Below are 25,346 nucleotides of genomic sequence, written 5' to 3' on the forward strand. Positions count from 1 at the left end.
CATGCACGCACACACATGTATACACACGCACAAATCTGTGCGCACATGTGCATGCATACACATGCATGCACTCATGTGTACACACATACACATGCACACACATACACACATGCACAGAGGGCTGACCACAGCCCCTCCCTTATTCAGTATTCTCCAGAGGTCCCAGAGGCCCTCCAGGATCAAACAGAGACTCCTTTGTTCCACCCTTGAGGCAACAGGGCAGGGAGGGCAGTGGACAGAGCCAGGCCTAGAGTCAGGAAGCCCCAGGTTCTAATATAGCCTCAGATACTAACTAGCTGTGTGATCCTGGGCATGTCACCAAACCCCTCAACACCTCGGTGTCCTCATCACAGCACCAGCCCCCCAGAGTTGTTGTGGAGATCAAATGAGATGAGATTTGTAAAGTGCTTGGCACAGTGTCGAGGGACACGGTAGGTGCTACACAAAGATTACTGTGATTATTATTAAGATTCCTTCACCATCTGGCTCCCCACCCCTCCTCAGTCTTATTACACATCATGCCATTGCCACACTCTCCAGCCCCATCCAACTGGTCTATTCTCTGTTCCATACACGTGTTGTTCACTGCCATTTCCCACCTCCATGCCTAGCCATTCCCTGTGCCTGGAATGCCATCCCTCCTTACCTCCAACTCCTTAGACCGTGAGTTCCCTGAGGACTGTCTTTTGCCTTTCTCTGAATCCCCAGCACTTAGCACGGTGCCTGGCATATAGCAGGTGCTTAATAAATGCTGACTGACTGACTGCAGAGAACCTCTTACTTCCTTCAAGATACAGCTGGAACATCCCCTTCCACAGGATCTCCTCACACTCACTCCTTGCCCTGCCCTCCCACTGATGCATATGTTTATATGTGACGTGTGTCATCTCTCTAACAGCACGGAAGGTCCTCAGGAGCAGACTGTTGTTCTGAAAATCACAAAGCCTGACAGCTCTAAAACGAAAGGCAAGGACACATAAGTAATTCTGAAGAACAGGAATAAATGGGAAACCTGTCAAATAGAGGGTAATGTATGGTGGGAGAAATCAAGGAAGGTGCCTGAGCGGCTTTCTTGAATTGAATGTAGCTGTTGGGTCAAAGATTTAGAGAGGAGGGAGAGAGGAGGGAGGGAGAAGGGAGGGAGGAGGGAGGACTCACTAAGCACTTATTATGTGCCTGCACAAGCACTGAAGACATAAAGAGAAAAATGACAAGTATTCACTATCAAGGAGCCCCACCCTGCTTAGGGAAGACCTCCCCTAAAACAACAGGCACCCCTCCCCACCACACTTCAGGGTAACTTGCTCAGTGTGAAGGGGGCCAAGCCCATGTGTCCCCTGCCAATGCCCATGCTAGGGCCTGTGGGCATAGGGGCAGGGCAGACGGCAAGGGCTGGCACAGCAGTAGCAGGGCAAGTTACCCCCAAAGCGAGGATTCTGCGGTAGCCGGCTATCCTATGTGGGCTATGGAAGTGATGCTGGAGGCCCCCCCAGTCCAACCCCAGCATTTTCAGTGAGGAAACTGAGGCCCTAAGATGCCCAAGGTCGTACAGGTTATAAGCGACAGAAGTGGGGTCTGAATCCAGGTCTTCTGATGGCACAGTCAGTGTTCTTTCCAATATGCCATATGGGCAAGAGACCCCCGAGGGGCAGCAAAAGGCCATGTGACCAGCGTGGCTATCCAAATCAATGACATCATGGAGTCACTGGGGTATTTTCAGAAACAATTTCAGAATAATACAGATGCTCCCCTACCTCCCAAGCTTTATACCTGCTAATGTAGATGCTCCCCTACCTCCCAAGCTTTACACCTGCTAATGTAGATGCTCCCCTACCTCCCAAGCTTTATACCTGCTAATGCAGATGCTCCCCTACCTCCCAAGCTTTATACCTGCTAATGTAGATGCTCCCCTACCTCCCAAGCTTTATACCTGCTAACATAGATACGCTACGAACTCCTGAGTTTGACATCTGCTATTATAGTTGGACCCTTACCTCCCAGGTTTTATATCTGCTAACATAGACACAGCCTCAACACCTAAATTTTACATCTGCCAATGTAGATGCATCCTTACCTCCCAAGCTTGACACCTACTAAAAGAGAATTTGATTAATAACACTTGTAAATTGTTTTATGCTGATCCAGTGGGTTCCTTTCATAGCCTGGCCACCCCCATCCAACAAATAAAGGAACTCCTCTCTTAGGAGACAGGGTGGGTGTAGGAGCTTTAAAATCCCTGTAAACAGTGCTCAGAAGTGGTGGCAAAACGCCAGAAGAGCTGGGTCCCAGTCGAGCCCCTCACTGCTTGTGTGACTGTAGGCAAGTCACTCCCCCTCTGGGGCTCATCTATAAATTAAGGGAATCAGACCAGACCCTCTCTTCTAACTCCCCAAAGTCTAGGCCTGGAGGACCTTGTTTTTCCCAGCCTAGAAGAGGACAGAGAATAAGTTCCACAGGCTGAGAGGGCAGAGACCTCACCTCCCACCCCACTTATCTGCCAGGGGGCAGGGGATCCTCCTGGGGGGCAGGGGCTCTGCCCAGCATTCCTCTCCCCTCTGTCCTCCTCTCTCCCATTCCACAGGCCCCCCAGCATCATCTTGCACCAACCCGCCTTGTCCTGCTACCCCTCTGAACATCTCCTGCTCAGCTTCCCAGCCAAGTCCAGGCTCAAGGCCTTCTGGAAACAGGCAGGAAGCAAGCTGGGGGCCACTGTGGGAGTCCCCAAAACAACCCTGGATTGGGGGTCAGAAGGCTGGAACTCAAACCTGTCTCGGTCACTTACCACTGTGTGACAGTGGGCAAGATGCTTCACTGGGGCCTCAGTTTTCTCTTCTGTAACATAAGGGGAGCAACAGGCCCCTCGCACTTCTTTGATCATTTAAACTAGGGGGCAGGCCTTCAAACTTGCAAGTGACTGGGTTTTTTTTTAATTCCTTCTAAAAAAATCTCATTGGCCCTTTTTGTTTTCTCCCACATGACTACTGTCTCTGAGTCTACCTTCCTTACCCCCGAGTCTCAGTTTCTGCATCTGTAAAATGGGATAAATAATAGCTGTGAGGGTGACCTGCCTCAGGTGGTCCGGATGCTAAATACAACAGCGCATGGAAAGCATGTTGTCCAAACTTTAAATGTGGGGAGTCCTTCACTTGCTGATGCTTTGTGGACCCTCCAGCCTGTGGAAACCTGGGGGCCCTTCTAGAAATCATGGTTTTTAATGCATCAATTCAAAAGCAGGTTATCACTTGGGGAAGAACTTCTGCCTGTGAGCTATGAGGAGGGGCCACACACCCAGTCAGTGCATGAGAAGACCAGGGCCCAAAGACCTGGCACTGGAAGGAAGCACTAGATCTGTGCCACGCACTGGGCTTGGCACCGGGTTCAAAGACAAAAATGGGACAGGCCCTAACCATCCTGTGGGGAACTGAAGCCCAGGGAGGACCGGTGTTGGGGACAGAGGGGGATGGGAACCAGGGAGCTCAGTGACTTCTAAGGGCCCTTCCAGCCCATCTGTGGTCCTGGGATCTCAACAGGGCACAAAGGGCATCCCAGAGCTGGGGGCAATACTCCCTGAGAAGAAATATGGTAGGTGGGTAAGAGGAGGGTTGGATTAGATGATCCCACAACTCCAGATTCAGCAGTGTTAGGGCCAAGAGGGAACCTGGCAAACACTTCAGGTAACAGATAGCTGGAGGGGAGGGGGGGGGGGGTCACTCACAGTCAGACACAGTGAAATTTCACTTTACAATGGTGATGTCATTTTGTTCAAAGACGAAGGACAACAACCAACCAACCAACCAATCTCCTTCCCCATCAAGACTTCTGTTTGAGCTGAGAGCCCACTGGGAGCCTCCCTCCCAGGCCAGGAATCAAAGCAGCCTTTGGAAACAGGACATGTCACAACTGGCTTTAGTGAGTAAATGTATACTCAGAAATCAATCCCTGGGGTACCCAGCATGGGCAGGGGGAAAGCAAGGTGGGTGTACAGACACCCAGCTAGCAAGACACTTGGGCTAGGGACTGAGAAATGGGTGCTCAATCAGTCAGCCAGCATTTATCAAGTATCTCCCATGTGCCAAGCAATGGGGGACAGAAAGAGAGGCCAAAGACAGGCCCTGCCCTCCAGAAGCGGCCAGCCTGATGTGGAGACAGAGACCATATGCAAACAACCAGCACCCTGACAGGATAAACTGAGATTATTCACAGAGGGATTAAGGGGGTCTTGAAAGGCTGCCTTTAGAAGTTGGGGGTTAGTTGGGATGTGCAGGAAGCTGGGAGGCAGAGATAATAAGTGGTTTCTCCTCCCTAATGCTTCTCGAAAATCTACACAAATGGGAAAGAACAGCCTGCTTCTTCTCCCCAATTCTCTCCCTATCCCCCCAGCCAGGCTGAGTCCCATCCTGCCAGCTCCAGGCTCTGGAGAGCTATCCCTCAGGGACAGCTCGGTGACAGCAAGCAGAGAGGATTCCAGTGGGAACCATGTGGGAGAGGGGAGCCTCTGATTCATCTCCCATTATCAGACCCACACACTTCTCAATGATCTAGCCCAGACAGCCACCCCTGAAAAATACCAAACCAATCACATTCAAAGAGCTACAGACAAATAAGGTTTTCTGCCAGAGGCTGGAAGAAAGGAAACCAAGCAGCCAAGGGAGACAGGAGGTGGCAAAGCCCAGGTGACTGGGGAGGGCCCTCAATCAGTCGGCTCTGAGGCCGCTGGCTGGAGCCTTGGGCCAATCCTGGGCAGGTCACTAGACACCAGTGTGTCTCCATTTCCTCCAATTCCAAATGAGAGAATTTGACACACTCCCCTCAGAGCACTATATGATGGAGCTACGTTCCTGTCTCCCAACTCCACACCTCTGCCCATCTGTCTACCACGCCTGCAGTGCCCTCCCCTCCTCCCCTCTGCCCCTTGCCTTACCCTCCGAGATTACCACTCATCTACTCTGTGGGACCCTGTCTCTCCTTTTAGAATGCAGGGACTGTCCCTGTATGGCGCTATACCCCAAGTGTTCAGCACAGTGCCCGGCACACAGTAAGCATGACATGAATGGTATGGACTGACAGAGTAGGACTTCAGGAAGGGAATATTCATTCACTAATGAATGTGCCCTCCCTTGGCCCAGGCCAGAGCAGAGCTGGCCTGTCCATGGGCAACGCTGCTCTTTACTGGTTGTAGTCAAGGTCAGAACCACCACCAAATCCTGCTTGGGGAGGGGAAGTAAATGGGAGGTGTGGACCCTCAGGTCCTACAACCCAGGGCCAGCTCACTCTCCCGAGCTCCTGGCGCATCTGGAGTCTCTATCTGGGCCTCTCCAAGCAACAGACCATTCCACATAGGTCTCGGCTTCACCTGTGTCCCAATGCCTGAGCAAGGCTGTTAAACTCTGAGGAGACACAGTGGGTCTTCTCTTTTGGTATCTCCAAGCACTGCACCTGGGAAGGCAGGAGATGGAAGATCTGAGTCTGAATCCTGCCTTCCAGCACTCACTGTCACCATGGGCACTGAGGGTAGAATGAGTTTTTTGGTATTATTATCTCATTCCATCCTAAGTGCAAGCCTGAGAAAGCTATATAAAAAAAGCAGGCACAGAGGAGCTGTTCAATCCTGATCTTTCATACGCAGAATGGCCCTAGGCCTTGGGCTGAAGGGGAATATTCCTGAATGGCCCTCAGAGGTTGGGCTTTGGGGTCCCCTTTGGCAAGATGTCTTGAAATGAGCTGCTCACACTCTTCCCAAGCTCATGCATTTACAAGGCAGGGGAGAGGGTGCTCCCCTCAAAGCCCACCTTCCACAGGAGGCCTCTGCTGGTCTCCTAGCTGCCTTCCCCTACAGGATGACCAGCTAGCGATGCTGAAGGACAAAGTCGCATGCTTGTCTCCCTCCCTATTAGAATATATGCCTCACTGAAAGCATGGAGTGAGACTGATTTTGTTTTGTTTGTCCTTTGTATGAGCAGAGCTCAGCACAGTGCTAGGCACATAGGAAGCATCTAATAAAAGCTGACTTGACTGCCTCGAAGTGCCATCTGCGGCCACAGAAATAAATCAATTCTGTGCAGCATTAGAACTCAGGACACTGGGCCCGGCAGGAAGCACACCCACACCACACCAGGCTGGCAAGTCCACTGAACAAGCCAAATTCCTGGCATACTGATGGGTAAATGTCACCCAGAACCTCCCTGAATCAGAGGAGAAGGGTCCATAAAGCAGGAGCTCATCAGCCTCAGAGGGTGGGTCCTGGATGCCTGCCTATCAACCCCTTCCTCCTCAGACCCATGCTTTTAAATGCATGAAAGAAAATACATCAGATGACAAAGGGAATCAATTATACTGACACGGAGATATGAAAAATTTTTAAAAAACAAGTTCTCAGACCTCTAGGAAAGGGAGGCTTACAGTGCTGCTCCTGCTCCCCCTCCCCCTCCTTCTCCTCCCTTTCTCCCTTCCTCCTCCTCCTCTCAGGGAGGGCAAAGGAATCAGATTTAAAAGGGGCCCTGGGCTACACTTTCAGACTAGAGGAGGCAGCAGCTATTCTTGACTCAGTAACAATGTCAGGAGGCAAAAGACCCTATTTCCAGCTGCCTCCCGATCAGGACACACCCTCCTTGAGATCAGTGGCATCCACAGGCCAACACAAAGCAGACCAAAAGGATGGTTACTGTATGCTGGCCCTCCAGGGAGGGCGAGCCAAGTCACCAGACTTTCTGAGGCCCTCCACCCTCCTCCTCATTTTACAGATCAGGAAACTAGGGCACTGTGGAGTAGTGGATCATTGTACTAACAGAGACTTGGGGAGCCAGCTGGTCCAGGGTTCAAATCCCATCTCTCCCATCTACAGGCTGGGTGACTCTGGGCAGGGGCAAGGCCCTAGGCAGCTAAGACTTAGAAGCTGCAAAGCAGGTTTGAGCCTCCCCAGACATACTTTTTTGAGGTTTTTTTGGGGGGAATGAGAGGGAGAACAGAGATTTTATTTTTGTTAATTGAAAAGAAAATTTAATTAGAGCAGACACTGATCTGAACCAGCAGAGTTTCCTCACCAGGAGTGCCCTACATAAATAAAATCACAGGTCCATGCCACCACCCCTCCCAAAACTGGGCAACTTTGAAATCTGGCTGAGTGTTTTAATGGGATTTCATTGGAGCCTCATGACCATGCTACAATAGGTAACTAGGGGGCTTTGTTGGTTGTGTGTAGTTACAAGCCCGCACTCCACCTTTAGGGGATTAGGTTTGCCCAGAACGGTGATGTCATTAGTGTGATGAATTTGTTGTATGGGAACTTAGGGTCTGACAAAGTAGGCTGGCACACTGATAACTAACGTGTGTGTATGTGTGTGTGTGTGTGTGTGTGTCACACCTGGGTCTCGCCACTGAGTCCCACAGGCCTCTTCCTATGAGATGACCAGTATGGACAACAATATACGTACTCCATACAGAGGTCAGGGACTTTGAAGGAACACTGTTACACATACTGTCTGTTTCCTGCCTTGCCCTGTTTTTCTGAACTACTCTTCTTCCCCCTCACTGCTTTTTAGGGGGTGGAAATATATTTAGAAATGAAGATGATGCCAACAGAAGAGTTTTTTTTAAATTTCAATATAAGGAATATCTCCATTTCGTAGCTCAAGAGACTGAGGCGTGGAGAGTTGGATGTGGTCACACACCCAGCAGGGGGAAGAGGCAGGACTCCAATCCAGCACTCACTACCTGTAAGAGATGCCCAGCAGGCACATGGGGTTCACAGAGCAGACCACGCTGGGGGCTATAACATCTGAATGTCGTCCAGGACAGACTCTCGCCCAGCCCCCCATGCCATGAAGAAAGGCTCTATATATCACAGGCAAAGGGCCAGTCATGAAAACTGTTCCCTTTCCCCCTCTCTGAAGCAATCGCTGGTTAGACATTAAGTGAAGCCGAAGGGCAGATGTCCTGTGCTGGCCCTGGGAATCCCAGGGGGAGACAAGTGCTCAGCAGTCCTCTGGTCCAGCCCCCTGCCCCAGAGTTGGCAGCGCCTTTGCAGACCATTTGGGGACACGGAGGCAGAAGAACGGAGGGAATTTCTCTTCCTTCTATCTCCAGGAAAGGGGAATCGAGTACTGAGGTGCCAGGCAGGAAAAGGCAGGGGAGAGGCCTCTAGGAAAGGAATTTTATCCTAGGAAAATGAATTCATTTTGTATATGAAAAGTGCCTGAGGGGACAGAGAGACATAAGCAAAGCAGGAAAACTTGGATTCAAGTCACCAATCAGGGAATTTCAGAATTGGAAGGGGCCTTGGCAGTAGCAACAGGCAGGGGTGGGTGACACAGGCCCAGAGCAGGAGCTCCATTCAAACCTTAGCAAACATGAGTGACCTCGGGCAGGCCTGACTGACCTCTCTAAGCTTCAGGCTGCTGACCTGCCCAATGAAGGGCCTACACCCTGAGGTCCCACTCTTCGCTGGTGCTCCAGCCACCTCTGAAGGCAGCCCCCACCCCACTTCTGGACAGCTTCCAACCTCCTGTCTCTGACATAGGTCACCAAGCCTGTCAGGGGCCCTGGTAACTCTGAAGACCACTTGCCAACGTGCATCCATGGAGAGAGCACACCAGGAGATAAGAATACAATCACTAGGGCTGAAACCCTCACTAAAATTTAAAAAAAAAAATTAAGGGAACTTAAAAAAAAGATATAGAATTTCAAATAGTTTTTTAAAATAACTCTTTGGTTCCTTGGAAAGGTAAAGTTTCCCCCATATCTGGGAAGGTCCCCTTTCCAAAATAACCCTCCCTGTCCAACAAAACTGATTTGCAATCCTAGCAGCCAGATGGATAGAGCGCCAGCCTAGAGTCAGAAAGACCCAAGTTCAAATGTGGCCTCAGACACTTCCTAGCTGTGTGACCCTGGGCAAGTCACTTCACTCTGTCTGTCTCAGTTTCCTCATCTGTAAAACGAGCTGGAAAAGAAAACCACTGCATTATCTGTGCCAAGAAAATTCCCAGTGGGGTCATGGAGAGAAAAACAACCAAGCAATGAACAGACTCTACTATCTCGGTGACTGATGCTGGGCCAATCACTGGATCTCTCTTGGGGGTGGGGGGGAGGGTGGGCCTGCTGCCCTGGAACGCCCTGATGCTCTGCATGCTAAGTCCCCTCGAGCTGTAAGGCTCCCAGTAGGTAGAACACCTCCCATCATTTATTAAGCACTTACTATGTGCCAAGCATTGGGCTAAGTGCCGGATACAAAGGAAGGTCAAAATGAATATATAAAAAGAACAGGGGAAACCACGCCAACACCTGGGGGGCAAGACAAGCGAGGGGTGATGGAAGGGCCACTGACAACCCCCAGAGGGGGAGACTGGAGCCCTCCCAATGGGTGCCCAGAGACCCAGGCTGCCCAGCCTGGCACCTAGAAGCACCAGAGGCTGGACAGACAGAATGGCTGTTCTTTCTTTCCCCAGCTTTCACAAAGCCTCATGTCCTGCCCCACCTGTCGGACTTCCAGAAGAGGCAAGGCCTGGGTGCATCCCCCATATATCTGTCCTCCACCTGGGAGCACCCACTTCACTCCAGAGGACAGCTGGCCTCTGAGCCAGCTCCCAAGGCCTCGCACAGCCCAGGGGAATGTCTGACAAGCACAAAGACACCAAGGCAGGTTCTGATCATGACTTCAGAGGACTGACGGTGGCCTAAAGCCTCCCACATGCCGCAGAGGCACCAGATGGCGCATGTGGAATCAGCCACCATGAAGCATTCCTTGGAGTGTCTACTGATGGAGGACTAGGAAACAAAAAGTAATGATAAAAGAGCAACAATACAATATTTTAAAAGGGGAGAAAATGACCCAGCTTTGGCAGAGGTATCTGGTGGAAGGGCACTGAAGTGAGTCCAAGAACACGTGTCTGAGGGGTCAGCTCGCTCACTTCAGCCAGCCCACTCCTCTGCCCTCAGTTTCCTCATCTGTCCAAGGACAAGCATTGACCCAGGTGACCTCCGAGGATCCTTCCACTCCGGCACCAAGATCTCTGACATCTCTCTGGGCAATAAGGGGCTGTCTAGAGAGCCCTGAGGAAGGTCCCTCCCTCTGGCCCCTCTGTGCCATCTCTACGGACTTTCCCATGCTAGTCTTCTTGGGGAAGCCTGGCTGCTTCTCCCTGGATATCTCCCCGATACCCTTGCCCTTGTCTTTCCCTCACAGGCCGTATATTTCTGAGAGTCCTGGCCTAGGAGATCCAAGAGGCTTCAGAGTCCAGAGGCATCTCTCTTGTCTACAGATGAGGAAACTGAGGCCCAAAGGAAGGAAGTAGCCTGAGGCCTGGGAGCTCAGACCCGCATTCCTTCCATGACACCAGTCGCTCCACCAGAGTGCAGGGAGGGGGAGGAGAAACAGGTCTGTGCTGGAGGCTGCAGTCAAGTCTCAGATCAAAGGGAGGGCTGCTGGCTAGCGCAGGCTGGGAGCAGGGGGCCGTCCCCCCAGTCACCACCAAAAATCTGTTTTTAAGAAAATCTCCCTTGACACAGGAAACCAAAGTCCAGCTGCCCCCAGCTGCTCCTTTCATTCGTTATTTTCCCACATTAATTTTGGGAAAAAATGAGGCTGGAGGGCTCACATCTTGCCCGGTTTTTCACAGCTTGAGAGGGGCCCCTCCCTTCCTTCTCCTCCCTCCTGCCTTCCCCTGATGCCAGGGGAGGGAAGCTAGCCAAGTTCCCAGCCTCCCCCGGGTCACGGTTCTTTTCCATGCCCTCATCCCTTCCCAACCTCCTAAACAGACTCCTTCTGCCCCAACCATCAGGAGAAGGGAGGAGGCGAAAGGCCCCCTGTGTCCCCAGGCTCTCCCTCCCTGCCCACAGGGCACTGCCAGGTGACCCACAGACAAAGCCCCCAGGAAAGGTAGATAAGAACACTGGTATTCACAAACACAGCATCAGCAAAGGTGAGTAATGCTAAGAGACAGCAACACAGGGACCAAAAATGCCAGTGTAATGAGCAGACACCCACAACCAGGACAGATGGGCAGCCCACTGGGCAGATGGGCATGCCACCGGGGCAGACGGACACAGCACACAATGGGCAGACGCCACCAGGAGTGAGCAGACGCCACCAGGGGAGGGTAGCCTCACCATGTCCTCCTCTCATCAAAGGGCTCCATAGTCCCTGAGGCCAGGAACAAGTGGCCATATACTCCCTCCCAGGACAGGGAGTGTCACTAGTGACAACTGGGCATGCCTGACCCTACTGCTACATGAACTCCTTAAGACTCAACTGCTAAGTGAGAACCTCAAAGCCCTAGCAAAGCTGGGCTGATGAGACAATACCCCTCCTGGTGCCCCTTCCCCCGCAGAGGCACCGGGTTCAAGGCCTGTCTTGTGACGTTATGGGGCAAAGCATACCCTTCCCCTGAGGGCAGGGGCTGCCTATCTTTTCTGTCTGTCTCCTGGGGCCTGGCACACAGTAGACGCTTTCCAGATGCTAATGCCTGCCCGGTCTCTGCGCTGAGAAGGTTCCTTGAAGGAGCCTTCAAGGTTCTCCTTTACTTCCTTCTCAGAGAATCATCCTTGGTGACATCGGCTCAGTGAGCCCCCAGTCCACCAAGTACCTCCCTGAGGGACCCGCCTCCACCAACACCCTTCCAACTCCAAAGGAAGTCTAACCTCCTTAGCCCGGCATTCGAGGCCTCACCTGCCCTACCTCACACAAACCTCTTTCAAGCCCCATCTCATCCCAGACCTGCTCTCTGCACCCCAGGAGGCCCCCTCTGTTCACCTACCTTTCTGCTTCTCCTCACACCATTTAACCCCGCAGAACACACCCCCCCACTCAACTCCCCCCAGATGTGGAGAAGGAAATGACAGTTATTGTGAAAGCAGAGCCAGGAGTAACTGGCTTCTCCCTGCTGAGTTGAGTCAACAATTCAGTCAGGCAAACATGGGGAGCTGGCTGACTGTGGCTGGGGGTGGGGAACAGGCACCCACTTCACAGGGGAATGCCAAGGCTCCTCCAAGAGTCCTTGATCTACCTGGACTGGGGAGGGAGGAGACCATGCAGGGTCCACATGGGGCAGCCACAAGGAAGGGCCATGGAAGGGCCAGTCAGAGGGACCAGAAAGATGTAGTCTGGAGGAAAGGAAGCTTGGGAGGGATGTGCTGGTCATCACGGGCAACGGGAAGTAGCCTGGCCCTAAAGAACAGTGCTACAAGAATCAAGCAGAAGCTCCAGAGACAAGTTTCACAGAACCACAGATTAAGAAGTAAAGTAACTGAGAGGAAAGAGCTGGCCTCTGAGTTAAGAGGCCCTACTGTCGAACACATCCTAGATTCGAGAGCAGACTGGGATAAACACTGGAGAAGGTGGTGACCTGCATGAGGGGAGGGACTTTCCTATGAAGGGGAATTCCAAAATCCATCTTTATCCCCATCTCTTTCCTCATCTTTTGGTTTAGAGCTGGGAATGACTGTAAAGGGCGTCCCTCTCATTTTACAATTGAGGAGAATGAGGCCCAGACATACTCTGAGCTGCCTTTCAGCTCACAGTGAATGTCAGGGGAAGGCTCCTAATCAGAAGAGCTGTCCTCAAAAGGAAGCCACCCAGCAGAGGGGAACAGCCAGGGACAGGATAGACAAGTTGGTCCCTAAGATTCCTCCCAGCTGTGAGATTCTGGGCACAGAAGCCCAGCAGGGTATCAGACCAACCTCTTTTGGCCTCAGAATCCCGAGGCAGAGCAAGGGAGGCCTTTGCAAAATTTTTGGTCCCCGGGATGATGGCCCCTTCTTACCCCCACCCCCACGTCCCACTCAGATAGTCACTAGGTCCAGAGCTGGGAGGGACCACAGGAGACAGCTGATCCAACCCAAGCATCTTGCTAATGAGAAAACTGAAGCCCAGAGAGATGAGGTGACATGGCCGAGTGTCAGGGGGGAGAATCTGAACCCAGACTCAGAAGCAGCAGGCTGGGGGCCTTTCAACCACCCCAGACCCCAGCTGGGCCACCTGGAAGGCTCAGAGAAAAAGATTCATCTGAGACAGCAGAGGGAGACTGAGACTGAGAAGGGTCACACCAGAGGCCCTTAGGGCTTTCAGGCTCTGCTCTCTGCCCAGATTCCCAATCACCCTCCCCCACAGAAGCATCAGAAGGTCACAGAAAACTGTGGCTCTTGTTTATGGTCCCCAGGCCCCTGACCTTTCCTTAGGGATATACTGATGCTGGACCACTGTCCCCTGGGTTCCCCGGAAGAGGCCTGGTCTACAGGCACAGGCATGGGAGGTTGGCGGATGGCCAGAGGAGATCATGCTGCTCTGGGTGGCTAGGATTCGCTGGGCAGCCCCTTCAGAAGCTTCCCCAGCACAATGTAGGGGATAGAGGGGGGAGGGGAGGAAGCATGTCTAAAGAGCCTACCGTGTGCCCCACAACTGACACTGGATCCCCACAACAACTCTGTGAGGTAACTGCAGTGTCCCCATTTTATAGGACAGGAAACTGAGGCAGACAGATGTTATGTGACTTGGCCATGGTCACCCAGCTACTAAGTGTCTGAAAATGGATCTGAACTGAACCTGGAGATGGGAAGACCTGGACGCAAATCCCACCTCAGATGCTGACTTGAGAAAGCCACCTCGCCTCTCTGGGCCTCAGTTTCCTAACCTGCCAAACAAGAGGGCTAGGCTTGGCAGGTGACCTTAGAGGCCCACTCCCTCCTCCTCTCTCCTCCTCCTCCCCAGGCTGCAAAAGCCCTCCAGGACAGCGCAAGGCTCCAGGCCTGCTCCCAGCCTATTCCCACCCTGCACATATTTCATAAGCCTTAGTCCCCTTCCCCTCTCTGGCCTCAGCTTCCTCCTCTGTAAAATGAAAAGAAGCAGTCCCAGTCTCTTGGAGGAGAAGGCAACAACTCCGTGGCCTGGATCCCAGGAGGTTCTAAATCGCAGAGCAGTGCCCAGGGTCCACAAGGCTTGGCCTGGTAGGAGAACCCCCCAGAAGCACATCCCTATCCCACCCCCTAGGCAGCTCTGGGGCCTCACCTCTCATTCCCCGGCTGGAACTCGGACAGCAAGGATGGCCGCCTCCGCTGGGGCTGGATGATGGATCCAGGGGACAGGTGGGGGGTGTACTCCCGGGAATGGTGTTGATATTCTAGGAGACCCACGTCCTAGGAGAAGAGTTGGAAAGATCAAGGGTTAGCGTGCAAGACAAGGAGCAACATCCCACCAATCAAAGCAGGAAAAGTGGAATAATGCCCAACACGGACACAGAGGCCTGGGTTCAGATCCCTGCTCGGCCACCATGGATGGAGAACTAGGTGGAATGGACCCACATGACAGCTGAGGAAACGGAGGCAGAGAGAGGCTGGTGCAGCTGAGGCAGGATTTGAACCCAAGCCTTCCTGGCTCTAAGGTCTTGTGGCCCAGTCATCACACCACAGCATATATCCTCTCTAAAAGTCTCAGTTTCCTCACCTAGCCCTGAGGTGCTGCCTAGAGAGTCCCCAGGATGGGAGGTAGGCAATGCCCACAGAAACAGATCCCTATTAAGTGCACTCCCCAGCCCCTTATTAGACCAGCCCTACTAGGCATGGCCCCCAGCCCCTCACCAGATCAGCTGCTCCTCTCCATGAACACCTCCACCCCACCATCCCTCAGAAGAACTGCTCTTGTTGCAAGAGAACTCAACAGGTATCACATCCAAATAGCAGCCCTGAGTGAAACAAGGTTGGCAAATGAAGGCCAGCTTACTGAGGTTGGAGCTGGATACACCTTTTTCTGGAGTGGGCACACTGAAGGGCAGCGCTGTGAAGCTGATGTGCGTTTTGCAATTAAAACCAATCTAATCAGCAAGCTGGCATGCCTGCCAAAGGGAGTGAATGACAGGCTCATGACAATGTGATTGCCACTTGCAGGAAAATGCCATGCCACCATCATCAGTGCCTATGCTGCCACCATGACAAACCCTGATGAAGTCAAAGAAAAATTTTATGAAGACCTAGAGATGTTATCGTCAACATGTTAAAAGAGAACAAGCTTATAATTCTGGGTGACTTTAATGCTAGATTAGGCTCAGACTCCCGGACTTGGCAGGGAGTCCTAGGGAGGAATGGAGCTGGAAGCAACAAGAGCAATGGTCATTTACTGCTGAAGACTTGTGCATTGCCTGACCTTCTCATCACCAACACTGTTTTCCATTTACCTAAATGCAATAAAACTGCATGGATGCACCCTCATAGCAAACATTGGCATCTAATAGACTATGTGATTGTCAGGAGAAGAGACAGGCAAGATGCTAGAGTGACAAAGGCAATGTGTGGTGCAGAGCGCTGGACTGATCATAGACTTATCCTTTCCAAGCTAAATATTCATATTCATCCAAAACACCGTCCTCAAGGGAAAATGACTACCAGAAGAATTAATGTCAACAAATTAGAGATCTTCTCTGAGTGTGAACAGTTTGTTGATAACTTGGAGGGAAAGTTAAGCCAACACACAGTTGGTAACAGTGGAGCAGAAAAGGAGTGAACAGCTTTCAAAGATTTGGTATACAGTGCTGCATTTGCTCATCTGCGTCAGAACACTCACAAGACTGGTTTGATGAAAATGATGAGGAAATTCAGAAGCTGTTAAATGAAAAATGAGAACTCCACAGGATTTACAAGCAGGATAGTTCATCCACCCCTAAGAAGGCAGCATTTAATTCCATCAAAAGCAAAGTACAAGCAAAGCTTAGAGAGATGCAGGATTCCTGGCTCAGTAAGAAGGCAGATGAAATTCAGTTTTATGCTGATAGTAACAATCCAAAGTGCTTTTATGATTCTCTGATAACTATTTATGGACCAAAATCTATGGTGCATCACAACTACTCAGTGCTGATGGAGCTGCATTGTTTAGTGATAGGGACACGATCCTAGAGAGATGGGCCACACACTTCCATAGTGTTCTCAACAGACCATCATCAATCTATGCTGAGGCTATTGCCCATTTACCTCAAGTTGAAGTCAATCCCTCCTTAGCTGAACTTCCAACTGAAGAAGAGGTTTTGAGGGCCATTAGGCTCCTTTCACGTGGCAAAGCACCTGGTGCTGATTCTATTCCAGCTGAGATTTACAAGGTAGGGATACCATTGCTCACAGAAAAGATGACAGAAACTTTCCAGGTTATATGGCAAAAGGAGGTTATCCCTGCAGAGTTCAAGGATGCCTCCACGGCCCGTCTCTATAAAGGTAAAGCAAATAGATTGTCCTGTGACAATCACAGGGGGGTCTCTCTCTTTGTCATTGCTGGTAAGATTCTTGCTAGAGTCTTCCTTAATAGATTGATTCTTCACCTGGAAGACAGTCACATACCTGAGAGCCAGTGTGTCTTCAGAAAGGGCCAAGGAACAGTCAATATGGTGTTTGCTGCCTGACAACTCCAGGAGAAATGCCAGGAGCAGAACAGAAGTCTTTATACGTTTGCAGATCTGACTAAGGCCTTTGACACTGTTAGTCGTGAGGGCTTATGGAAAATTATGTCAAAATTTGGTTGCCCAAAGAAGTTCATCAATATTGTACATCAATTTCATGATGGCATGTTTGTCCGAGTTCTAGGTAGTAGACAATGCTATCGTGCTTTCCCAGAGTGAAACAGCGTGCTTGCTCCCATGCTTTTTTTAGCATGATGTTTTCAGCCATGTTGTCAAATGTTTTCAATGAGGATGAACACGGAATCAAGGTCAACTACCGTACTGATGGTAAGTTGTTCAATTTGAAAAGGCTACAAGTCAAGACCAAAGTGGAGGAAGTGTTGGTGAATGATTTTCTGTTTGCAGATGATTGTGCACTCAGTGCAGCCTCTGAAGCTGAGATGCAAAAAAGTATGGATCAATTCTCTGCTGCCTGTGCTAATTTTGGCCTAATAATTAACACCAAAAAAAACACAGGTGCTCCATCAGCCACCACCACACCATCCATATGTGGAACCATCAATTACAACAAATGAAAAAGTTTTGAATACTGTGGATAAGTTCACCTACTTTGGTAGTGTACTTTCCAGGGATGTACACATTGACAACGACGTTGACACATGTGATGCCGGAGCTAGCTCAGTGTTTGGGAGGCTCCAAAGAAAAGTTTGGGAGAGAAGAGGTATTAGACTGACTACCAAATTTGAAGGTCTACAGAGTCATTGTGCTGACCTCATTGTTATATGACTGTGAAACATGGACAGTCTACCAGTGCCATGCTAGAAAACTGAATCATTTCCATTTGAACTGTCTTAGGAAGATTCTGAGGATCACCTGGTAGGATAAGGGACCAGACACTGAAGTCCTTGCTAGAGCTAAACTGTCAAGTATTCAAACTATGCTTCAGAGAGCGCAACTCCGATGGACTGGCCACATTGTTCGAATGCAAAATGTACACTTGTCAACAAGACTATTTTATGGAGAATTCACATGGGGTAGGTGATCACATGGTGGCCAGAAGAAACAATACAAGGACACTTTCAAGGTCTCTCTCAAGAACTTTGGATATGACTGTGCAACATGGGAGACACTGGTACAGGAGTGCTCAGCATGGCGTGCCCACATAAGAAAAGGTGCTGTGCTTTTTGAGCAAAGCAGAATTGAGACAGCACAAAGTAAACGGAGGATGTACAAATTTGGAATATCTACCCCAAAAATTCACATGGACTATCTGTGCCCAGCCTGTGGTAGAGCATTCTGAGCTCATATTGGTCTGAACAGCCACAGCTGGACACACTGAAATTTCACTTTACAATGGTGATGTCATTTTGGTCCTCTTAGAAGAGGAAGGACAACAACCAAGCAGAACTTAGAGGTAGGCCAGCAGGAGAAGAAGCCCTGGGATGGAGGATGTGGCTCTGATTGATTACCTAACCCTGAGAGTTTCCTCAGTAAGGGCAGCAACTGGGCTGGAGAGAAAGGTCGGGGCAGGCCAGGGGAGAGTCAGAAGCCAGCAGGAGGAAGAAGGCAGAGCCTGGAGCACAGGCAGCATCACCAGGAAGACCTGGGTTCATATCCCACCAGAGGGATGCTGGGCAAGTCACTGAATGAACCTCATCTATAAAATGGGAGGACTGGCCTTGAAGATCCCAGCCCTCAAGGAAGGTGTAGCCCAACCCTCCCTGGGCTAGGTGAAGAGTGGGAGCTGCCACGCTTCCCCCAAGGAGTCAGAAGAATAGCCCCTGTCCCCAGAAGTAAGGGGGGCGATGAACAGTGGACAAGCCCCTCCCTAATTCCTGACTTCTGAGGAAAGTGCCCCAGGATCTAGGGCTGCTCCCAAGGATGCAGATGAGGACAGAGCAGAACTCAGCAAGGATGCCCAGGACAAGACAGAGTGGGCCCCTGGGGCAAGGAGGGGCTTCAGAAGCTGCTGGTGACAGAGGGCATGGGGTCCAAAGCCCCGGGTTCTAATCTTAATTCTACCACTCACTAGGCAGTGCACTCCTCTAAAGTCCCTTCCAGGCCCAAGTGTCCTATTCTACAACAACCAGCGGTCAGAGCTGCGCTATCCTGCTCAGGGCCAGCCCACCAGAGCGAGATTCCCATCACGTAGAGCTGATGTCTGCCTTTCCTCCCTACTCTCAGAACACAGGGTCTTAACCTTGGACTGGTGGGTCTATTTGTATGTAACTGGATAACTAACTACATGTCAAGATAATCAATTTCCCTTGTAAGTCTAGGAATTTTGTTTCCCACATTCCAAAGGATGGCCCTGAGAAATGTCCACAGACGTCAGCAGACTGGCCAAGGTGTCCAGGGCCCAGGAAGGATTTGGCATGAGGGACCCAGCCTTCCAAAGTTGGCCTCTCACAAGGAAGCCCCGCAGCTGGGTGACCTTCAGCAGGTTACTTCACCACTGCCTCCCTAGCCCCCCAAGCCTGGTCACCTCAGCATGGGCACCCTGAGTCATAGCAGTTAGGACCCCTGCCCACAAAGCCCTCAGGTTGTGGGTAATATCTTGCTGAACCTGGCATGGAAGAGCAGAAAGCAGCTCTGAATTAGGGACAGGAAAAGGGGAAAGGGAAGGGGAAGAGGAAAGGGAAGGATGAAGGGAAGGAAAGGAAGGGAGGATTTATTCTGCACCTCCAATGTGCAGGCACTGGGCTAAGCCCTGTCTATATTCCATGTCTATTTACACGAGCAGGTATTACATCTCCCCCGCTCACCCTTAGAATACAACCTCCTGTTTCTCGTGTCTCTCTACCCCCAGTGCCTGACACTAATACATTGGCATTTCATGTTTCCCGACTGAATCTTCAGCCAGTATTTACTAAGTGAGAATGCTGGGGAGCCACACGGTGTTCAGAGATTCAGCATTAGAGCCAGCCCTTGGTGGCCTGGGCACTCTACACAATGCCCTAAGACAGAAAGATGTTGAAGAGGCACCAACCTCACCAGGGAAACCTGGTCCTGGCCCCCACCTGCCTCTCATTATGTGGATGGGACACAGCACAGATATACACCAGTCCCCTCCAGTCTGGTGCCTAAATCACAGGACCCTCCCAGACAATCTAGGGCAGCACACACCCCCATTCTAGAGAAAAGGAAACTGAGGCCTAGGGAAGTGAGATGACCAGGCCAAGGTCACCCCTGCATGGAGCATTCGCAGCAGGTTGGGCATGACAGCCATAGTTGTAAGTATCCTAGAGAGCCAAAGGCCTGAGCAAGCCACTCAGAGAAGGGATCTGGGAGGCCTTCCCAGAGGGGACATCTTCTGAGCTGGGCTCTGAAGGGTGGGCGGGTCCATCACCAACAAAGCCCAAGACTCCAAGCAACAAGCAGCTCCTGCATGGGTAGAGGCAGAACAGGGAATAACAGGGTTTCTAGAGGCAGCCAAGAGTGTGGACATCAGGGAGACCAGAGTTCAAATCCCAGCCCAGACATGGCTTCATTGTGTGACCCTGGGCAAGCCCTTCCACCTTTCTCAGACTCAGTCTCCTCATTGGTAAAATGGAGACAAGGGCACCAAGCTCCAGGGGTAGTTGTGGAGACCAGATGAGAAAGCACCTGCTTGGGGCTTGTCATATCTCGGAGCATTCCATGACAGATAGATCTTACTAAGAGTAATGGCCACGGCATTGAGGTGTGCATCATGTCCTGCAGACGTCCTTTCCTTGGATCCTCATGTTACTCTGTGTCTGGTCATCCAGCACCCAGAGCTCGGACTGGGGCAGCTGACCCCAGATGGGAGTTGCCTCTGGGTCTGCCTCCTCCTCCTCCTCCTCGCCCCTGGGCCTCAGCCCTTTCATCTGTGCAATGGGCCAGTGTCTTAGCAGATGAGTCTAGCAGCTCTTTCCCCCTCCTCAAGATGCCCCTCAGAGCTCAGCCTAGAGCATGATGGCTTTCCTGCAGGGGCTTCTCCCCAACCGCCGCACATCTGTTTGCATTCAGTCTGTCTGTATTTGTGTGTGCGTGTTGTCTCCATCCCACACAAAGGAAGGCCCTTGAGGACAGGGACAGATACTAGCTGTTAGGTTTTGTTTTGGGGTCCCTTTCCAGTCTTTGTATTCCCAGTGCCCAGCCCAGTTCCTGGCCTACACTAGGCACTCAATAAATGCTCGCTGATTGAATGAGGGAAAGGGGGACAGGGTAGAGATCATTCCTCTCTCTCTGGGGCTACATGACCTTGGTTAAGTCCCTCACTCCTTGGAGCCCTGGCTCCATTTGTCAAAGGGGATGAAATGTCAAATCTCAGCCGATGCCCCCGGATGGTGATGCCATCAACACGTCCCTTCTCCCCAGGCCTCAGTTTCCTCATCTGTAAAATGGAAGACCTGGATGAGATGTCCTGGGAGGAGCTCATGATGCTGGTCAAGGAGGCGAGGAAAGAGCGAGTCTGGTTTCCACCTGCCAGCGCTGCATGGAGGGGATAGTGTCAGATCTAGAAAGGACAAAGTGGAGACGGGGAGGGGACCCTGCTTCAGGCCCTTGTTCACCATGTGATCCTGGACAGGTCACTTCATCTGTAAAATGGGGTCACAACAGCACTTCCTACCAGGGTCGCTGGAAGAATCCAATGGGATATTTGTAAAGTGCTCTGTGATGCAGGCCCCTGGTGATTTTATGAATACTGATGTAACTAACTATGGCCTGGGGGTCGTGGCCACCAATGGCTCAGCCCAGGGTGCTGAAGGAGAAGGGCATCAGAGGCGATCTGCTGGCCAAGGATGTGCCTATGTAGGCAGCTTTGGACAAGTTGAGGCCCAGAGGACAGGGAGGCCAAGCCTCCTGGGCCCACTGCTCAGGGCTGGGGGGTAAGGAGTGGGTGGCTGATGCCAGTTGCTGAGTCAAGGGAGAAAGTCACTGAGATGTCTCTCTCACGTGGCCAGGCTCCAAGCCTGGGAACAAGGTATTCGTTGTTGCAGGCCCCACTCCTTGCCTTGTAGCCGGGCCTCCAGCTCGATTACCAGCAAACTGCCCTCTCCTCAATGATCCACCCCCAAAAGCCCAGCAGCCACAGACCTTTGAGGGGAAAGCAGCCGCACCTGTGTGGTTCACACCAGCCCCGCTGGCTCTCAGCACCAAAGGAACGAGAGCCTGCACGGACCACATCCTGACCACTGGCTGCCCACACCTCCCCCTGTCCCTCCCCCCACCCCCGTCTCTGGCCTTGCCCATCACAGCCCCCCTCACAAGCCTAGGGACAGAGGCAGGAGATGAAGACAGTTCATGAGCTGCCCCTTCCATCAGCATTGATTCCCAATGAGACACACACAGAATGGGTAGGGAAACACAGCCAAGTGCTTCATCTCCCACCAGCCTGAGGGGAGTTCCTCCCACTCTGGGCATCCAGGAAAGACCCCGGGATGGAAACCAATGAGAGTAACAGAGTTGGAGGAGCTGGGAGGGGGTCACTCACTGCATGTAGGACCTTCCCTTCCACCCACCCCTGAATTCTTAGCCTCAGTTTCTTCATTTGTAAAAGTAAAGGAGGGGGTGTCCACTATCCAACTTGATGAACGCTTCCAACCCCCTTCTCCAGAGAACATGGATGCCCAGAGAGGGTGACTGACGGGTCCAATGTCACATCAGGCAGACGAGGACAGAGCTGAGAACTCAGCCCAGCTTTCCCAAAGCCAGAACGAACCACAAAGGTTTTCTCGAAACCCTCACTTGGCAGAGCAGGACACTAAAGTCCAGAGGGGAACAGGATCCAGGGAAGGGCTGAGGTTCTCCACTCTGGCCTCTTGGGCCTCGCTTCTCTGCGCCATTCTGCTGGGATCAACATTCCTGCCACCAGCCTGGGAGCAGAATGGGCCACTTTGGGAGAGTTGTGAGTAAGCCATCCCCTCGGGAGCTAGGCGTCCCAGTAGGGCAAGGGATGGCTTGTGCAGAGAGAAGTCTCTGAAGGCAGGGACTGGGTCTGTGTTGTCTCTGGGGCCCGAGCTCTCAGCACAGAACCTGGCATGGAGGAAGCCCCTAACAAATGACTGCTCATTGACCAGCTGATGAATTGATTCCTGGTTAGCTATGGATCTGACTAGAGACTTCTGATAACTCCTTCCCTCTCAGACTCTGGTGCTAAGGCACATTTGTAAATCCATCCATCGGTGGCATGAAGCTGGGAGGGAGGGATAGATTCACAAGACTGCAATCATAAGAAGCAATGACCTAGGTTAACTTAGTGATTTTACAAAACAAAGGCACTGAGGCCCACAAAGGGGGAGGGGAGAGGAGGAGAGAGGTTTGCAAAGCATATCTGTTCTTCTCAGGTTTGGACGTCACGTTTTCAGGAGGGACATCGAGAAAAGCTGGAGCCCAGACAGGGGAACCTGTACAAGAAGGGATCTTAAACCTATCTCATAGGAGGACTGGTGACCTGAAGAAAAGATGTCACCGAGGTAACATGATGACCGTAGGCCAACTCAGGAAGGGCTGTCATGTGGAAAAGGGATCAGGCTCCCAGTGTGTTGCCCAAGAGGACCAGCCTTCAATCCAATATGAGGGAAACTCAATAAAGACTGATGCCAAGCAATAACAGGATGGACAGTAGGACTCCCTGTCACAGCCTCTAGACCAGGGACCCCACTTCAACAGCAGGGCAGATTCAATGCCTTCCCGCAGCCCCCTTCCAATTCTACTCTTCTATTATTCACTAGCACCCCCGTCCTTTCTGACAGCAGCTGGTCTGAAAAAGATCTGGGGGTCCGAGTAGAAAGCAAGCCCAGCATCAGTCAGTAACATGACATGGAATGCTATAGGAAAACTGGTTGAGGAAACTGGTGGTGATAAGCCTCAGAAGAAAGACAGTGGGGAGATGGACTTAACTTCGCTGGGTTCAGCTTCCTCGTGCGTACAATGAGGCCCCTTTGAGCTCCAGAGTGACGATATTATGAGATCATGAGCTCAAGAGGATGTATCTAAGACATACAGGAGTGTGGCTAGGAGCACAGAGAAGGGGAGGGTGGGAACTCCAGAAAAAACGGTATTCATCCCCATCTGGACAAATAAAACCCCCATAGTGACACCCAAGGTACAGTGGATAGAACACTAGGTGTACAGTCAAGAAAATTCAAGTTCAAATTTGGCCTTCCACACTTCCTAGCTGGGGAACCCTGGGCAAGTCACTTCATGCTGTTTGCCTCAGACTCCTCATCTGTAAAGTGAATTGGAGAAGGAAATGGCAAACTACTCCAGTGTCTCTGTCAAGAAAACCCTAAGTGGGGCCATGAAGAGTCAGACACGAGCAAACAGGAAAACAGAGATAATAAACAGAGCACCTCCCTCTCAAGGCTGCTGTGAGAATCAATGAGATGACTGTAAAGCACTGAGAACACTGCCTGGCATACACACAGTGCTTAATAAATGTCTGTTCCTTTCCCTCCTTCTAGGAAGCTCTGGACTCAGAAGTCTCCGGCAGTGAGAAGTAGAGAAAGGGCTCTGGAAACACAGTCTGGGCACATCGGGAGTGCTGTCCTCTGGCATGGGAGACCCTTTATGAAAACCTGGGGCATTTTCTGTTCCTTGGATGGGCCTCAGTTGCCCCGGCCTTCTTTCCCAGACAGTCTAAACTGGCAGCTTGTCTGGCTCAGGGGAGGAGACCTCCACTCCTGCCCCAGGCTAGCGCTGCTCTGCTCTGCCCCTCAGGTCCAAGAGCCCATCAGTAGGGGCAATGGTCAGGTGTCCAGGAGGCAACCAGGGCCCCAGACACCTGGGAAGGGATCCGAGAAGAGAGAAAGTGAGAAAGTGTTGCAGACATGGGGCCACAGGGTGCAGCAGAAGGAGCCTGGGTCTGGAGCCACGCAAGAGCCCATCCCCCCTTCTGGCCTTCAGTTTCCTCATTTGTAAAATGAAGGGCTGAGCTGAGCACCAAAGGCATTGCCAAACACCCAGCAGAACATAAAGTATGTAATAAATTCCACATGTTACGTGCTACCTGCCTCCTGCTCATCTGGCCTTCCTCCTGATCTCCCTGCAGTGCATTTTAAGATGTTGCAATGCCCCCCTTTTCAGCATCACTATGACTAACCCTTCCTCCTTAGCCCCTTTAAAAAGAATGAGGGGAAAAAGGGAAATGGGAAACACCAAACCCTTCTCACCAAGCCTCAGGGTCCCATGCAGTGGCCACATCCAAAAATGCCTCCTGAGTTCCTGGGGGGACGTGTACAGGACCCTGATCACTGGCTTTTCCTTTACAGTGCCACTGGCCTGTTTCAATGAGTTTTGGAAAAGGAGGACAGGGAAGGAATAGAATGTGCATCTCCCTCACCTCCCCTTCCCTTCCCCTCCCCCCACCCCTGCCTAAAAATAAACAGCTGGGACAGCTTTATTTTCTGTTTCTGAAACGATCCAACCCTTGGGAGACAAGGAAACCCATAAAATACTCAATGGTGTCCCCAAGAAATCAGAATGACACAGCTTCCAAACGGAAAGAGATCTAGGAGATCAGATCTCAGCTTAGGCTGAGAGTAGCTGCTCTGGGTTACTCAGCCCCATCAACACAAACATGAATGACATACCCCCTCCTTTTACAAATGAGGACACTGAGGCCCAGAAAAAGCAGCTGAAGTCGTACAGGGTACAAAGGCACGTGTAACTCCGAGGCCAGCCCCCTTCCACATGCCCAGGCTGAAGGTCTGCCCAGCCCTAGGGAGGTGGGATCCAAGGAGCAAGAAGGGGAGCAGGGAAGGCATTTCTGTGGCTGACCTTGAACAGGGACGCAGAGACTCCAACTGCTCGAATTAAATTTCAGCCCCATGTCTTTCAGCTCTAAAAGCCTGGAACTGGATGAACTTCCTTCTGCAGGTTCCCCCAAAGGGCTGCGAACCCTCTAGGAACATATGTGGACTCCCTCCCAGGACTGGCGGGCACCGGCACTGCCACACATCATCCCTGGCGGCTGTCACAGTCAGTCTGCATCAGGAGGATCTGAACCCAGGCCTT

General features: G+C 51.5%; 1 protein-coding gene across 11 annotated transcripts in view; it reads right to left on the reverse strand.

Moving 5' to 3' along the window:
• NCOR2 (nuclear receptor corepressor 2) overlaps nucleotides 1-25,346 on the reverse strand; it is a 359,203-nt gene that overhangs the window by 226,826 nt on the left and 107,031 nt on the right. For all 11 annotated transcript variants that reach the window (XM_072600693.1, XM_072600695.1, XM_072600694.1 and 8 more), the window contains exon 3: nucleotides 13,994-14,121. In XM_072600693.1, coding sequence (XP_072456794.1) covers nucleotides 13,994-14,121 — 128 coding nt within the window. The remainder of the gene's footprint in view (nucleotides 1-13,993; nucleotides 14,122-25,346) is intronic.

Source organism: Notamacropus eugenii, chromosome 4 (assembly GCF_028372415.1).
Source record: "Notamacropus eugenii isolate mMacEug1 chromosome 4, mMacEug1.pri_v2, whole genome shotgun sequence".
NCBI classification, from domain to species: domain Eukaryota; kingdom Metazoa; phylum Chordata; class Mammalia; order Diprotodontia; family Macropodidae; genus Notamacropus; species Notamacropus eugenii.